The 17,295-nt window shown below is 46.6% G+C and overlaps 5 protein-coding genes across 5 annotated transcripts; 3 read left to right on the top strand and 2 right to left on the bottom strand.

Annotated features, from left to right (window-relative positions):
- Window positions 1-1,458: 1,458 nt before the first annotated feature.
- Window positions 1,459-2,057, top strand: EYB26_007243 (uncharacterized protein; the record flags this gene model as incomplete). The annotated part of the gene is made up of 2 exons (XM_054266515.1): window positions 1,459-1,737; window positions 1,830-2,057. The coding sequence occupies 2 exons, from the start codon at window positions 1,459-1,461 to the stop codon at window positions 2,055-2,057; spliced, it is 507 nt and encodes a 168-aa protein (XP_054122490.1).
- Window positions 2,058-3,231: 1,174 nt separating this feature from the next.
- On the bottom strand, window positions 3,232-3,762 carry EYB26_007242 (uncharacterized protein; the record flags this gene model as incomplete). The annotated part of the gene is made up of 1 exon (XM_054266514.1): window positions 3,232-3,762. One exon carries the CDS (start codon window positions 3,760-3,762, stop codon window positions 3,232-3,234), a length of 531 nt encoding a protein of 176 aa, XP_054122489.1.
- Window positions 3,763-4,171: 409 nt separating this feature from the next.
- EYB26_007241 (uncharacterized protein) lies at window positions 4,172-6,323 on the top strand (the record flags this gene model as incomplete). Its single annotated transcript, XM_054266513.1, has 5 exons — window positions 4,172-4,430; window positions 5,090-5,500; window positions 5,549-5,909; window positions 5,961-6,218; window positions 6,278-6,323. 5 exons carry the CDS (start codon window positions 4,172-4,174, stop codon window positions 6,321-6,323), a joined length of 1,335 nt encoding a protein of 444 aa, XP_054122488.1.
- Window positions 6,324-7,837: 1,514 nt separating this feature from the next.
- On the top strand, window positions 7,838-9,033 carry EYB26_007240 (uncharacterized protein; the record flags this gene model as incomplete). Its single annotated transcript, XM_054266512.1, has 5 exons — window positions 7,838-7,977; window positions 8,048-8,130; window positions 8,195-8,441; window positions 8,504-8,768; window positions 8,833-9,033. 5 exons carry the CDS (start codon window positions 7,838-7,840, stop codon window positions 9,031-9,033), a joined length of 936 nt encoding a protein of 311 aa, XP_054122487.1.
- A 698-nt stretch (window positions 9,034-9,731) lies between these two features.
- On the bottom strand, window positions 9,732-10,411 carry EYB26_007239 (uncharacterized protein; the record flags this gene model as incomplete). Its single annotated transcript, XM_054266511.1, has 2 exons — window positions 9,732-10,118; window positions 10,220-10,411. The coding sequence occupies 2 exons, from the start codon at window positions 10,409-10,411 to the stop codon at window positions 9,732-9,734; spliced, it is 579 nt and encodes a 192-aa protein (XP_054122486.1).
- Between the last annotated feature and the right edge of the window lie 6,884 nt (window positions 10,412-17,295).

Here is a 17,295-nt window from a genome sequence, read left to right as displayed (position 1 = left end):
CAGGTGAGATGCAGTGGGAATTGTTTGTACGTAGTAAGATGTTGGAGATTGTCGAGTCGAGACAGAAAGAATGGAAACTGTCTCACACCGCCCGTTCTGGGTCTGATTCTGCCGCTTTCCCATCAAGAATAGAATTACGCGGGGAATCCTACTCCGCCTTCGTCTCATCCACTCTCCTCTCCATTTCTACTCCAATAACTAATTAACTCGCACTTCTGTTCTACTCCGATGTGATTTTCCTCATTCCATGACAAAACAGGCTACTTTCTTGATATTTCAGACCGTTTAACTCACCCTATACTCCCCCCTCATTGATAGAAACATGTGCCATTGGTTGGCTTTGGCCTCGCCTCGATTCGAATGCGGCTGGACAGTCTGCATCTATAATCTAATCATCGATGATAGTCTGGGCTCATCGTACGCTCAGCAATGAGTGCATCGGTCGCTCAGTCGTCAGTCTTTCTATATCAGCTTCAAGTATACGTCTGACTACCCGTGACTGGTTGGTATGCATATTGTCTATGCAGCCTTATAGCTACCTAATTCCTGCCTTTTGCAGTGGTGCAACATTGATAATAAGAATAATCAGCAAATCAATCTTATCAACTGGAAAAGAAACTAAAACTAAGCCCATTAATTGGCCATCCCTCCCGGCAAGTTCAGGTTAAATCAAATAATTCATAAATAATCGTCTCCGAACACACCACCACCACCACCACACCACCTCGTCCAACTCCTCTCACCCTCTTCCACCCGTCCGCCCGGGCTCCATCCTCTCTCCCCCCATATTCTCAATCTCATTAAATCCCTCCTCTTCGAGAGTGCAAAAGGTCCGTTCGCAGTTCCTGCATAGTGTCTCTCTCTCAAACCGCGGCCTCCCCCACACCAATTCTGGTCCGTGTAACGCGACAAGCAGCCGCGGTTACCTCCATACTAACGTTACTCCCCCCATTGCCGCCCATACGACGTCCTCCCATCGACAATCGGACGAAACGTGAGAACCAGCCCATCGGTTATTCTATTCTCCTTTTGTTTCTTTCACTCTCATGCCGGCCGATCCTCTGTATCGCTAGTCGTTTGCCTGACACCTGGCGTCTGGGGAGCCAACCCGGTCAGTCAGTGACTGCGAGAGGAAAAGTTCCCAGAGACGTGCAACGCAGCAATCTGACAACCACAACTCCGACGCAACAATTCATATCACCCACTCTGTTACATCGACATACATCCTTGATTTTGGTACCTTCCCTTACCGCGGATTCGTACGACAATCGCCTCTCCCTTCGCTTCGTTCCGACGCTCACTCCTCCTAATCCATCCAGACTACAATCAATCATCATGCACTGCCGTCCGTCTCGTGCCTCTGCATCCAATCTGATCGGCACCATATCTTCCATCTCATCAGTGTAAAACAGAAAGACAAGACAAAAAAAGGGCATGTCCCTATAGGGACACCGACAAATGTCCGTCGCAACCTCGATACCCGATACTTCTCTAGGCCTCACTTCTTCTGAAATCCAAATTCTGCGGCAACAACAACAGATTGCGTTGCAAGGAGGAGGAGGCCATGTCGGTACCGTCTCGAGAGGTCGTGGCTCCGGGCGGAATAGCAATTCCAGTTCGCGCGCTACGAGTGCTGCTAGCAGTCAGGGCCGGCTCCTGCTTGATCCTATGAGCTTGAGGGCGCTGTCGCATCAGTTGGAATATCTGCAAGAGCAGATTCATCATCGCATTGAACATGTGCGTTCCTGGTTTTTTTTTTTTTTTCTCTCTCTCTCTCTCTCTCCTCTAGGATGATATTGCGACAATTTAAGTTGCTGACTTGCGTACAGTTAGAAGATCAAATGCAAGCATCGATACAAAACAGTCGTGACCGCGCCGGTAACGTCATTCGCAACGCCGATGCAGAGATTGCACGCACCCGTGCCATCCTCGCAGCAATCGACGACTTGGAGAATGAGCTCGCTAAGATCGGCCATATCAGAGACATTGTGAAATCATTTCGTGCTCGCATTGAAAGTTATGATCACCGCCTTGATCAAGCTGCACGTCGTCGATGATGGCTCCCTTCCTACTTTATTTCTACTGCAATGTACTATTCCAACTCGATACTCGGCATTATCAACCTCTGAGCCCTGGCGGCCACTAACCTCTACTCTTCCAATAAGAGATCCAATTCATCGACCTCTGGGAGGTCATTCTATTCACGGCAAGCTGTTGTATAACCTTCAATCAACTCAGCCTCCCGCTGAGACTTATTTTCGACTCACGACATCATACAATATTCGTCCTCGCGGACAAAAATGACATGTGACCCGGGTGCCTTATCATTCAATTACGGGGCACGGCGGTATGGAGGCTTTCATCGTATCTTTTATTCTTTATCAAGTTCCTTTCTTGGTTCTTGATCAATCGACTACTTTGGGTCTTTGATTTATCAATTTTTACTATTTCGGCACGGAGAATGGCATAAAGAGTTGATCCTCAGCCTCGCGGCTACGTATCTCAAACTTCTCAATGAGTCCATTCAAAATTGGACCTCATGATGAAAGACGACGTGATCGGTGTCTTGGAGTTTCGGCAATTGTTTATTTTCCTTTTTCTCTTCCTGCGCTCGTTTATATCCCCTTTCGCGATTGCTTGCTGATTGTTTCATTTTGTCTCTACCCTACGTCAAGCGATATCTGTTCTTTCGGCGAGTAAATTTCTATTTTCAAGCAAGCGCTTTGTATATCCCTACTTGTTCGGCGTTTTCTCTTGGATACATTGAAAGGCACTTGGCAATGAGATAGTTCTCTTTTGACTATATCACTTTCGTTCTATTGTGGACATCAGCTAAATGTAGATTTCGCACCCATATTAGGCTGGACTGATTCGGCTGGATATTCCATGCGAATATTCGATTCCTGCTTTGTGGTAATACGGCCGTATCCAGGATGTTGCGGAGAATGGAGTGATGTTAAATGTACGAGGTCGTGAATGGGTCCAGTATCCCGGACTACCGTAGATGACGACAAGCCTTGTAGAAAGACCTGAGGATCACTAGATGCAAGATCCAGACGGCACATAGAGCCATCGTGCCGATATAATGACGCTGGACCCTTCGAGTTCGGTGTAACGCAGACGCGCGTTGGCCCGAATCAGTGCAATGGCGTGTCACATATTATCCGAAGGCTCGGTTGATCGTATACTTCACGGAGGAAGAGGATAGACAACAGAGAAAGATGCGTCACCTCATGATCCTTCAACTCCTACTTTCGTTTCAACGGCAGCTTTCTCCTTCCCCCGCACAGCCAATTTCACACTCCGCTTCTGATTCTGTGGAAACCGTTTCACCGTCTCACAAGCCTTGCAACGAACCACCAAAACATCCGCCCAGGGTTTTCGACAACCTTTGCTCTCATTTTGAATCTCTTCTGTGGATGTTTCACCGGGAACCAAAAGCAAGTCACATCTCTTGCAGAAACCGCGCTTTGTCTCTTGGGACAGCCGTTGTTGCGTTTTTAGTGCGATGCTGCGCATTTGGGTGATGTATTGTCGGGGCATAGTTGCTTGTATGTTGGATTTGGCCTGTCTAGCTTCACTGTCTTTTTCTCTATCACCATGCTTTATGTCGTCTGGGTTTTGTGTTGGTGTATTTGTCTCGGATTTTGGATGAGTCTGTAAATATATTGCGGCTCTGTGTAGATACGCCATACGAGCTCGGATATGGCTGTGTGCTCCCCCTGGGGCACCCTTGTCGCCTTTCTTTGCCTTTACAGCCATACTGCTCACAAAGAGGTCCCTGTATAAAATAAAGGGCTTGAAAAAAAGAAGACTCTTAATGATATTTATTCTTTGATGAGGATTGCCGCCATCTGACTGGACGACGTTTGTTTCAGGCTAATCCTTGTCCGGCAGCAAGCTAGTCCATAAACAGATAGTGGTGCTGACTAAAGTAAGGAACACCCACACCGCCTACTAGGCAGAACTTCCTTCGTCTTCTTCTCTCAGCTCACACGCGCCAACTTCAGTCAATTTATTCATCGTCAATCTATCTCCATCCCCCTCCATCCATCCTCGCGACATCTTTACGTGGAAGGGCATATCATCTCCGTATTCCATCAAAAATCCTCATCTCCCATCATCCTCCAATCTCCCCGTTTTACCTATAGAATCTAAACAACAGCCCATCATGGCCACCGAGGAAGATCTCATCGACTACTCCGACGAGGAGCTCCAGACCACAGAGCCCGCCGCCGTCGCTCCCGCCGCGACCGAAGCCGGCAATGGCGCCGCTGCCACCAAGAAAGGCGACCTGACAGTCTCTGGTGGTCGTCCTGATAAGAAGGGTAGTTACGTTGGTATCCACTCGACTGGTTTCCGCGATTTCCTGCTCAAGACCGAGCTGCTTCGTGCCATTACCGATTGCGGTTTCGAACATCCATCGGAGGGTTAGTCTAACTACAAACACACACTCATGCTCTTTTTTCCTTTTACCAGCCTTCTTTAAACTGTTGCTACGTCCGTCCATCTCTGCGGGAAGGGAGAAAGTGTCCATCACGGTCGTGAGCCATCCGTTATCTCCAAGCAAGTGGAATACTTGTTGCTATGCGCTTCAAGATTCGTCCTTGCGTTGGTTCGCAAAGAACCACCCTGCGCTGTATTTCGCCTGCAGCGCAAGGATATCCTATCGGAGAGTCGTGGAAGAAAAAGTCTACGCGGGTTTCAACAGATTGCTTTGCGCAAGTTGTAGCATCTGATTTTTGATGTTGAATCGAAAGAGGAAAAGAAACTCGGAAAAAACATGACCTATCTGTGGAGGAAAAATGATGTGTCTGGATTCTTCTACCTACAAATGCGTTGACACTTCGGTGTCTCCTCCATGGTAGCCGGCAAGCAGCACGAGGAGTTTACCGCCTCATGCTTTATCATCATACAGAGTAGTTTTGTTTTTTATCATCGTAGACACGCTTGTTGGCTTGATGGCTTAACTTCCTGCAACTTGAACGACCCAAAGAGATGGCGGACGAGCACTTTACCTTCCGATCCGGTTCAACTTTGGAATTTTTTTTTATCGAACGATATCTAACCTTTTGCCGCCTCACCACAGTCCAGCAAGTTTGCATTCCCCAAGGAATGCTTCACAGTGATCTTCTCTGCCAGGCCAAGTCCGGTTTGGGTAAGACAGCAGTTTTCGTCCTCACAACTCTTCACGGCCTCGACCCCGTCGAGGGAGAAGTCCAGGTTTTGGTTATGTGCCACACCCGTGAGTTGGCGTATCAGATCAAGAACGAATATGCTCGATTCAGCAAGTACCTTCCTCAAGTCAAGACTGCCGTTTTCTACGGAGGTACCCCCATGCAAAAGGATATTGAGCTCCTCAGCAACAAGGAGACCCGACCCAACATCGTTGTCGGTACTCCTGGTCGTTTGAACGCCCTTGTCCGTGATAAGAAATTGTCTCTTCGCAACGTCAAAGCTTTCGTTCTTGACGAATGTGATAAGATGCTTGACCAGATTGGTAGGTTCCCACCTAATAAGTAATCAATCTGTTGCTAATATTGTATAGACATGCGTCGTGATGTTCAGGAAATCTTCCGCAACACTCCCGCAGAGAAGCAGGTTATGATGTTCAGTGCCACTCTTTCGCAGGAGGTCCGACCTATCTGCAAGAAGTTCATGCGTAACCCTCTTGAAGTCTACGTGGACGACGACACTAAGCTCACTCTTCACGGTCTTCAGCAATACTACATCAAGTTGAGCGAACAAGAAAAGAATCGTAAACTCAGTGAGCTCCTTGACAACTTGGAGTTCAACCAGGTTATCATCTTCGTCAAGAGCACTCTCCGTGCCAACGAGTTGGACAAGCTTTTGCGGGAGTGCAATTTCCCTAGTATCGCTGTCCACTCCGGTGTCAGCCAAGAGGAGCGGTATGTACTTCAGTCTCTATTGACTTGGCACGATTTACTAACATACTGTAGTATCAAACGTTACAAAGAATTCAAGGAGTTCAACAAGCGTATCTGTGTCGCCACCGATGTCTTCGGTCGTGGTATCGATATTGAGCGTATCAACCTCGCCATCAACTACGATCTTCCTGGAGACGCCGATTCATACTTGCACCGTGTCGGTCGTGCGGGTCGTTTCGGTACCAAGGGTTTGTCCATCTCGTTTGTCAGCAGCGAGGAGGACGAGAAAGTTCTCAAGGAAATTGAGAAAAGATTCGAAGTTGCCCTTCCGTAAGTCTATTCCTTGTTTAGCGCTCTTGCTTGACAGGTGTAATCTAACGCTTGAATAGTGAATATCCCGAAGGCGGTGTCGATGCCAGCACCTACATGGCCTAAACACATTCTCCGCCTAGTCTCATTTTCTCGTCAAGGGTCTCATAACATAATGATCGGGGAATGAAAGGGTACACTGTATTTTCGAATGGTTTTTTTTATTTCAATTGGGATTCATCTTGTTTTTAATAAAACATGAAAAATGTTTTCATTTTCCTCTCTGGGATGGTATTATTAGTATTTAGGGTCTGAAAATCGATGCAACTTTTTCCTCGGATTAATTCATGTCGTCCGGTTATCAAAACATTGCCCCCAAGAATTAATATTATCTATATCTTCAACTTGTCACTCCCAACATTGGGGAAACCTTTGGAAGAAAAGGGTTCAGGTGTGAATAACAAGTAACCATTGCAACGGATGGTGGATATAGGAGACATCTGGAATCAACCCTGGAAGGTCGCTCTATGGGGCGTAGGTACTAACATTACCTACCTAGGTATGTACCCTGGGTATTTACTGTCTAACCGTAGTACATATATATAATACACATCAAATCTGTTTGATACCTGAGAGCTTCGTGATATATCCACCAATACAAGCGACCAGCAAACCCTCAACTGGGTAGCTCGTATCTCCATGTCTGATTTGTAGGAATCGCTGGTAATTCTCCGCTATGAATGACCGGGACGTATGTAGAGCTTCTCGTGTACTTCCGCCTTTTGATAATGATTTGTTATGATGTCTCCTTGAGCGTTTTCTCTGCTAGCTTTCCGTTTTCCCAAGATGAAAGCTCCCAGAACAATAGAAATTATTCCAATGGTGCTCACAAAAACACAAACGCCGATTCCTACAGCATGCCGTATAAGTTGGACTTGCTGCGCGCAGAAAAACATCCCATTTTTCCCGTTTATTACTGGCATAGATTCAGCCCTGGTGGCATATATAATGGTCACGCCGGTGGTCAAAATTCAAATTGACAATATCAAACATAGGGAAGGACTGATACGATATATATCATTTTTCTAATCATGTGTGGGACGACCTTTGCACCGCACGGAGTAGTTTTAAAGTCTGCCAGAAATATAGGACCTGTGACACAAATCGACTGGCTCGGTCAATGGCCACCTCGGCGCTGAACTACATAGCGCTAGGCCGTAGTCTGGCGGTACTCAGAAAAGCACTTGAAAATAAAAAATAGGATGAAGCGCTCATTCCTTTCGTTACAACTGGATAGTAGTACTCCGTAGAATATTCGCATAGAGTAACTACCGGAGTATGTATGTAGTAAAAAAAGAGCGACGTCCAAACAGGCAGTAGAAAAGGGTTCAGGGTGGGACGCACCAAGTGGGCATCCCGGCGCGGGACGTCTTAGCCGTAGGGTAGGTGGCCCCCGCACCCGCGGTGGCTGATCCAGCCCGATTGGCGAGATACCGGTACTCTCAGCAGTCATGATTGATTCTCACATATTCTTTCTTCCGGTCTCTCCATCTTGTTGTTTTTATGGGCTGTCATCGGGTACTGCAATGAGCCCGAGGTCTTGACACAAGATGTACTCATTCGATAGATTACTATCGACCATGAATTGCCGATCCTTAATCTCCTACACTGCACTGGTGGTGTTCGTCGCATCCGTTTTCGTATGGCTTCGCAATTACCCGTCGTTGGCTGCAATATCAATATCAAAGCCCGTACACTCGCCGATGTATTGGTTTGCCTTGTAAGTCTCAGCTTATACCTAGGTGAACAATCTACTTAAAACTTAATAATGACATTGACTACTTACCTAGTGGTGATTCCTGGTCCGCCACAGGTTTCAATATCAGCTCTACGCAGCCCTCGGCAACCAATCCGATGGGAAATACTGCTCCTCGTATGCCATTACTTTGTTTTGTTTGAGAGTCAATGGATATGACTTCTAATACCTGGGTGTGTAGATCCAGGCACGCAGAGCGGTGGCAACAACTGGATTGGATACTTGGCCACACGATATAACGCTACTTTAATCCTGGCGTACAGTCTAGCCATCGCCGGTGCAACAATTGATAATTCACTAGCTACCTGGGGGTTTGGTGATATGACATCCCAAATAGACGCCTTTCAATTATATTATGCTTCGCGGCCAGCATATGTCCCTTGGACAACGGATAATACAGTCACTTCGTTCGGGATTGGGATCAACGAGTAAGTCATCTTCCCCACGGTTCTGATTATTAGATTACTGATGACGATGCCGATGATGGAAGCGTATATTACGGCTTCGCGCATAATGAAGAGCCTTCTGCCTTCGTAGCCACGCTTATGAATAGATATCGACCACTCATCGAACAAATTTATTCCGACGGAATTCGAAAGTTCCTCTTTCTGAACTGTCCACCGTCAACTCGCAGTCCGCAGGTGCATGAAGAAAACGATTTACCGGAACAGTTCCAGCGTCACGCCGAGATGGTGACGGCATACAACGAGGGTCTGAATAGCATGTTGTTTCAATTCAGAGATGATCATAAAGATGTAAGTATATCAGAAATACTTTTTCCTTGATTTCCACCAGTCGATCTGACCCTCCGTGTTGTAGGCAACTGTCGTGGTTTACGATTCGTTCCAGTATATGACTCGCGTTCTGGACAATCCTGCTGAATACGGTTACAAGAATGCCACATGCATGAATACCGATGGGTCGAGTTGTGTCTGGTGGAATAACTTGCATCCTGGTTGGAAATATCACAAGTACCAAGCCGAGGATATGTTGCCCATTCTCGCGCCTCTCGGGTGGTGATATCACTCTACAATGTACATAGCGTAAACTATGGAGTTTGGAGTATTTAGATGTATCTGAGTATTTATAATTAATACAAGCTTTGATATGTTGTTCTCAAGGTGGTGTCGAGGCCGGAAGAGCGTTGTCGGCGGTTTCCAAGGTTTGGATGAAATGTTAAATATGGAGTCAGTAAGTAGTATGGAGAATAAAGGCAATGTAACTAGAATTTAAAATCCAACAACATCTTATTCTCGCTTTAGAAGAATAGGGATCGATGTCATATCACCTCACAAAGTGATGGCCAGAGAACTACCTCATATTGCTGTTGATGGCAACCAAATAAGTCGCATGCCACCTGACACAAAGTGTAGATACTATACCAGAATGGTTGACAGAAAGTAAGAGCTTCCAAGGACTAAAACTTTAAGATAGTGCTGCTTGTTGCTCAGCATGTCACACGCCGCCCCCTGAGCAGCAGCGTCAGGAACGTGTTCTGTTTGAAGCATTACGCCATAGTTCGTCCTTGTATTCGTTAATGATATAAGCCCAATGCTTAACGCACTTATACACACATCCTTCACTTTTTCGGGTTCTACCGCGAAGAACTCTGTGTGTCTGTGATCGCATGGACAATTAGAATGATAAGACCAGTGTTTCAATGTTGCATGAGCCAGTTTTTCAGCCTTGTACGACAGGTCTATTAGGCCTATTTCGGGCTAGTCCTTGAGAAGCTCATATTCATTATGTTTGCATTTCTCAGAAAGAGTTTTGAGCCGCTTCGGTATGCTTGCGCAACTTCCAACTTTGAGAATGATTTTCTTGTTGTTTGTTGATTCTGCGCCATCCTTGTCCGGAGTCACTGGAGTCACTCGAAGGATGTAAACATAGCCAGGTCCATCTCTCTTGTATAGCCTTGTCGATACATGTTTAATAACAATGTCGTAATACAGTGAACTGTGAAGGCGGTCGGGCATGTATTTATCATAATCTCGCTGTTGTGGCTCACGAGGACCGGAACTGACAATACTCTGGGTGGAGGTTACAGAGTCAGCATCATCTGATGAATCAAGATCCATTTCATCTTCATCTCCAGCATTTAAGCCCTTGAGCCGTTCAGTGAGCTCTCCAATGCCTTCACTACTAGGTCCGATTGAAGTAGGAGGTGTGGAGTCAGCTCTAGGGAGTGAACTGCGCGGTTGTTTACGGGTAGAGGCGTAGCCTTCGGGGTAGGGTTTCGTGAACTGCGCCTCGGGGCACTGTTGTGGTCAATCATTGTCGGTGTATTCATGGCGGAAGTAGAACTGTGTTTGCTGGGTGTAGTCGTTGGAGGTGTTGGTGTATCCGTTGCTGAAGTAGAATTGCGTTTATTGCGTGCAGTTCTCGGAGGTGTCGGCATATTCGTCACTGGGGTAAATTCGTCCTTGATTGTTATTGTGTTCGGTACTCGGGCGTGCTGGTGTATCCGCTTCAGATGTAGATTCGCTTGTATAAAATCCCAAACGAGAAAAGAGACCAGACAGGAAGGAGTCATCCTGCGCCTGCGGCTGGCGCTTTCTATGCTCAGCCCATAGTGGTCCAGACTTGCTCCCTTTACCACATATATGCTCCCCCTCTTTGCCTTTGTTAACAATATACGGGCATGTCGATGGAGTACGGTCGAGTTGAGAAGGTAGCATGTTGCCTAGAGACGGCAAAAACGAAGTAATTAGTGTCGTGGCTCCTTTGTTTTCGTGGCTCCGTTTACTCGAGGCTGGAGAAACTTCCACTTCAGTCTTTAATCTTAACCATGACTGAGGCACCACTCTGGCCTTTAAAGCATGCAGGAAATATGCGACGCAGACAGTACAAAGGAGAGGGGGGGGGGGGCTGAATCTAACACACTGAAGGACAAGCTGCCAATAACCCTAGACAATGCCGGTACGAAATTAATAAATTGAAAAAAAAAAAAAAAAACTACTCCGTAAACCTGCAAATAATATAGGAGGTTCTGCCTTGCCGCTGTACTGGTACTTGCTTGGTTTGCGAGCGAACGTAGGGGTGTATGACAATATGCAGGGATTCAAAGGCTGCTAAATCTTCGAAGGATACTGCATTGCTTCCTAATTGGGGAATGGCCGTGTTTTCGTTGCGTTTTTGTATATGTAGTAGTGTGGTACCCTGGCACTTTAGTGCCGATTTTTCATATATGTACTACCTACAACATGCTTCAGCCTTCTCGAGACGGGGAATTATCTTATCATACGAGTTAGAATGCTTGGATCAGGCTGTCCATGAGGGCTACCCTTTGATCTCTACTTCATCGTCTTCATCGTACTGCCTATTTCAGTGTCCATGATAAATTACAGTAGAGAATCCTTCACACTATACTCTATATGGAGCACTACTAAAATTGGCTTTTCTTGGTCGAATTCTGTCTTATCTGATCAAACTTTATATTAATAGGTAACATCGGCCTCTGATCTGCTCCGTCGCTCTACTCTGCTTCTCGGCTTTCTGCCATGGGTTTAATGATCAGTCGTTTTCTTCGATACAAGCTACTGCTGCTATTAAAAGCAGTTTGGCAACTATTCGCCCAACGCAAAGACTTGGACCCTCCCGGCTTTGTATTTGACTATATTGAATAGTTTGAAAGCAGGGACCAGCTTATCGGTGAGCTCTTCAGCCTTCCTTTCTTTCTGTTTAATGATTTTTGGAGAGTGCCTAGGTATTAACTGATGGTCGTAGTGTACTTCTTCTTGCTGTTGTTGTTGTTGTTGTTGTTGTTCGAAATTGGATCAGCAAGCACTGTTGCAGGCGAAGGTATATTTATGTAATGAGCATTTATGCTTTGAGAAGTGTCCAGGTCTTTGCCTCTTGGACTAATCGTGAGTAAATGTTCGCGGGCAGGAGTATTCATTATATGGTTTTGCGAAAGCCGATGATCATGCAAGTATATTACTCACCTCGTAGATATCAATCTATCTGGGAATGCAACTGGCTATTATTCTTACTATCTTGGCCGAAATTTCTCCTGCACACGTTCGTGGCGGAACAGGGGCTCTGTATTGGTTGACCATCAAGGTAACCAAGACCGCTTTCCCTTGCCATCCATTAAAATATTTCCAGGCTAACGTCTGGTCAAGTGTAGTGGGCTGTTTGGTCACTAGCTGATCCCTACGATGATGCGTTAGCAGCATTGACACGACTTTGTCAAACCCGTGCAGAAAGATGCAACTGCATCGGACAAGGTTTTTGCTGGATTCGCTGGCCTAACTGAAGCAATCCATGGCCTCAAAACTGCCCAGCACCATCTCGAGCCTCACGAGGGATCTTCGCGCCTTCAACCCTCTAATCTGCAACGCGCTTTGACGGTGGTGCTTGTTCTCTTCTTCCTGCAATCCAGTGGCCATTCGTCTCGGCCTCTCAATACGGAACCCTATTTGCGCAAGTCCTAAACACCGCCAACCCATTCAGCGTGACCCTCGGCACCGACGCCATCGATATCGGGGGTATTCTCTGCAGCATCTTCCTCGCTGACCGACTGGGGCGCAAACCCAGGCTGATTATCCCGGCTTCCTTCGGACTGCTGCTATCATTACACCATAGTCGGTCTGGGATCCACCGACCTCTTCAGACCCCGACGTCGTAGAGGCGGGTGTTGGTCGTGAGGCTGCTTCTCTTCTCGTTCGGTTGGTCCTTTGGATATGCACCCTTGGCATACGTAGTTGCTGCCGAGTTGCCTTCTCTATGCCGTTTTCTTTGTGCTTGAGACGAAGAAAGTTGAACTTCAAGAGATGAATCAAAGGTTTGGCGTGGTTGGGAGATATACTACATATGTATCGGGGAGGACAAGATTGAAGAGCATGTCCATACACCTGTCGTGGAAGTCACATGCATCAGGTTGTTGGATATGTAAGCAACGTTATGTAGTTATATAGTTATGTCGGCCTCCAGCATTTCGTTAGAAAGGTGTGTGGGATTCTTTCTCCGCGGACTCTACATCCTAATCATAATCATCCTAAATATATGTATGCTATATGAACTAAGCCGACACAGTCGGCAGTTCGGTCACATGCAGGATAGAGCTCTATCATTAACCAAGGTACCGTAAAGTACTAAGTAAGTTATCCTTCTCCCGTAGAGAATAAGCTCAAAGTCAGTTCAGTCCTTCCAAAGATCCAACATGTGTTAGGACCATGGTAAGTACTCAGTATGTATACTCTGTTATGTGACGGGCAGCCAATAGTTGGCACTGTCCATCTTTGACCGACGGCCTTGAGTTGGTAGTTTGGTACATCTTAGCAGTGCTTGAGCAGCAGACCAAGCCTCGGTTGATGTTTATTTATTCTTTACCCCAATGAGGAAGACTTATGGAGAAGGTGTTACAATGCAAGCGCTCTGATTGGCCAGATGAAGACATCTGCCGATTACATAATACCAGACCCGAGATTTGATTCGCCCACGGGACGAGTCAGGCTGAATTGGTTTGATTTTTATACGTATAGGCAGTAGTTACTTAGGCACTAGTTACTACTAACTGCTGTAGTAGTTATTAGTGTAGTTAGTTCCGTATGAGGAGTTACGTAGTTATCCACATATATAAGTTACTACGTAGCCATAAGCACCAACTCAGCAAATTTATTCCTCCTCCTCAGTAGTAGAAGCGTCTGTAAGAGTAACTTGAGTTGTGTTACTACGTAGTCAGTAGTTAAGCAGATGTCTCAGTAGCCTGGACACAATTGACCCAGTCGACTGTGCCACGTTGGGGCCCTAGGCTCCACCAGTGGAACAATGACGTTTTCTCTCCACTGGCCGATCCAGGCACAACTTACTATGTACAAGGCGACAAGGTCCGTGAGCTGGCTGTTTCTCGGGCTTTGCTCTACACTCTACGATTAGAATGTAGTAGTAGAACCTATGGCTTTGGTTGACTTTCACACCTACGTCCTCGATACTTACAAATACAGAGAGTATCTGCAGAATAACCCAACTATGAGACAACTACGGGAACAGCCAATCGCACCCCGAGCCGTGGCGGACAGATCTCTGCCAACTTTCTTAATTAGGGGTTGGCCAATGGCATGTTTTTTATCGCACAGGGAGTCAGGGACCTGGTATTGAAATTGGACTACGAGAGTAAGTACGTAACTGTGAATAACATAACTCCGGATGCGCGGCTGCATCTTGAATTGATCGTCGGCGGGCTTGAGGTGAGGCGAGTGTGCCCGATTTGGTGGGTAGTCCTCGAACCTTTTAAATTGAACCTTGGAATCCGAGCGTGAATATTGTACTGCATTCGTATCTTCAGTCCCATCACAATCTTCATCCATCCTACCAAGTAGGGAGTACCGTACTGGATACTGAACAAAAAAAAGAAAAAAAAAAAAAAAAAAACACTGTCTGCTACACATGAAGCTGTCTGGCCATTCAGTGGCTGTGCCGATGTCGATCTCTGGGCACACGAAGTTTATCTTATTGCATTAACTTTTAAGAATCAAAAACTACAATCCAGACACCTGATTTGTTCGCGACCAATCGATGTATCCGAAAACGGTTAGAAGTTTGGAACGATGGCCCACCTTTCTTCTTTTCTTTTCTTTCTTTCTTTTTCCTTCTTTCTGTGTGCTCAGTGCTCGGATCAATTGGTGGCGGTAACACGTACGCTCCTCGGGTACAGGGTAGAATGGTTAGCGTCCCCTGTAGGGGTTGGGCGTCATCCGTGTCAAAAATCGAAAATATCGAATAGACAGTACGGAGTCACTACGTAGTAGTTGAGACCGGATCTGGTCAAATATTCTACTACGTACTCCGTAGTATAGGTAGCACATACTGGACCTGAAGCGCTAACCAATCAACGGGGCTGCATGGCATTCCAGTATGTGCATTGTGTACCTCCGCAACGGGGAATTCTTTTCGCTAGAGAAACAGGCCCAAATCACGGAAGCGAACATCGTCCGCAATGGCGACAAAGTTTATTTTTCGCTGGTTTGCCCAAGTCAACGAGAAGAATGCTTGTAGTTGTGCTAGAGCGATCTGCCGAGAGAGATCTGGTTGGATATTAGATATACGCGTATTATGCCTTCACAATTGATGCATAAAGTAACTAATTGCGTGATACGTATCTGTACTTCGTCGTACGTACGGAGTCTACTACGGACGTACGATGTCAGCGATCGGGATATGAATCTTGGACATGTATAAACTTCCGTCGCGCTGGCGCAAGTTGGGAACGCGGTACGGAGTTGAACTAATTAAACTAACGCAATTAACACCAACCTTGAAGCTGCCAGCGCCAGCGTGTGGACCAGGAAACAAGCTAAGCAAGCCACGCTCAGACGAAACACCACTGGGCCCAGCGGTTTCTGCCTAGCCGATCCGATAGCGTGCATAACTCCATCACGGCCGTACTCTTAGACAGATGCGTACTAGTACTAAGTCAGCACCTCGTCAGATAACTAACGCCACGCTAGGCAATTATATACTCTGTCTGACTACTTCCTTGGTAAGTTAACTCACTACGTAGTACAGTAGCTAGCTAGTAAACTACGAGTAAGGAGTATACTACGAGCATACACATAATAATCACTGGCGCTATTGTCGAGATATCTTGTTTGGTGGCTGCTCTAGTCCACTGATCACGACCGATCAGGCCTGATCAGGGAAACGGTGTGTCGTACGTGTGCCCTGGGCCGTCGTACCATGTACGACCTACCTTCTCGTCAGGGGCAGCAGGCGACGGTCAGAGCTTCGTTGAGGATGGGAGGGTCATGTACAGAGTGAGTGAGTACAGAGTAGAATCGATAGTTGTCATGTCTCTCAGCGGTTGAGAAGTTTTGAGACATCCCGGGGGGACGATAAGCCGATGACGGCTATTGGTGATGTCGCTTACCGCTTTGGCGGCCATCCATTACGATCGCAACTTGATTGAAAGCGCTCGGGACTGGATGGATGATGGGTTTAGAATTGATTCAACTGGAAAGTATCTACATAGTATTTACAACTCCTAAATCCGAAGAGAACCGAACGACAAGCGAAAAGGTACGAATCAGACGGAGTAACAAGGCAAAAAAAGTAAAAAAGTAAAAATAGACAAAACTTGCTTGCGCAAATGAATTATGGAGCCTTATCGCCAGTTGATTCGCGCTGAGCCCGTTCCGGCCGCCGCATCCAGCCTAACGTCGCCGGGCCAGGGTCAGCACTGGGTCAACCGAAGGGCCCAGAGTCGTCATGGACTTCAAGGCCCACCACTGTCAATTGAGTTGAGCCGTTGGAAGAGAACAGAGAAGAGTCTGTCTGCACACTGACTGACTGTACAGTGTATGGCTCCGCTGTACGCCGTCGAGATGTTGTGTTTGTGGGATTGTCGTGGTAGTAGTTGTAGTAGCAGTAGTCGTCAATAACCAAGGACAACTGCAAGATAAGTTAACCCTCTGTAAGAAATTTAGTTAAGTGATACCTGAGAGAGAGGTACACAGCTAAGTGTACTAACTAATCTCGATGCATGTAGTAAGTAAGTAACTTGGACGTAGCGAGCGTAAGCAGGTGCCAATGCTCCTCCTCCATTCCTGCTCTTTCCCATTTTCATCCCAGTCCAGTCGCTCAGTCCAGTCGCTCTTTCCTTGGAACACTCCGCCCCGAAGTCTTACTCTCCCACCTAACCTACCCAAACTGCCCTTCCAAACCGCTAAGACTACATTTTTTCTCTCCTTCGACACGCTCCTCCTCCCTTCTTTCTCCATCCCCGACATAGAATTCTAATCATCGCCAAATTCATTCACTTGGTGTCCTTCGTTTTCTTCGCTTTCGCTTCTCGCCATATTGTCTTGTCCGTTGTTTCTTTTCTTTTTTTTTTTTTTTTCCTCTCTGTTCTCCTCTTACTTCTGCATCTGAAAATCATCCTCCCCCCCCCTTTCCTCTCTCTCTCTTTTTTTTTTTAAAAAAAAAAATAATTACTCCTTCACCCGGCGCTCCCGGCGGCTTCCTCCCCGACTGAATTCGACTTCGTTTCGGCCGATCACCATCGCGCTTTCTTCGATTACAAGGTTAAACATAAAGCTTGCGTCTAGACCGACAGCACTTGCCTTCCATTGTGGAAGTGCATGCATCACAACCAAGGCAGCTACCGTTAGCTTGGGTTACTCGGTTAGTACGTAGTGTAAAGCTACGTACAACTGTCAGTCAGCTGCTGGTTTTTTCGGTCTGCCCGATCGCACCGACTCGTTTGTCGACGACTTCTTTCGCAACTGCCATCCAAACGCCGTTCCGTTCTTGCTATCTTCAATCAGATAGAGCGACTGCCGC

Source organism: Talaromyces marneffei, chromosome 5 (assembly GCF_009556855.1).
Source record: "Talaromyces marneffei chromosome 5, complete sequence".
NCBI classification, from domain to species: domain Eukaryota; kingdom Fungi; phylum Ascomycota; class Eurotiomycetes; order Eurotiales; family Trichocomaceae; genus Talaromyces; species Talaromyces marneffei.
Note: the sequence above shows the minus strand (reverse complement) of the source record. Positions and strands in the feature narration are given on the sequence as shown.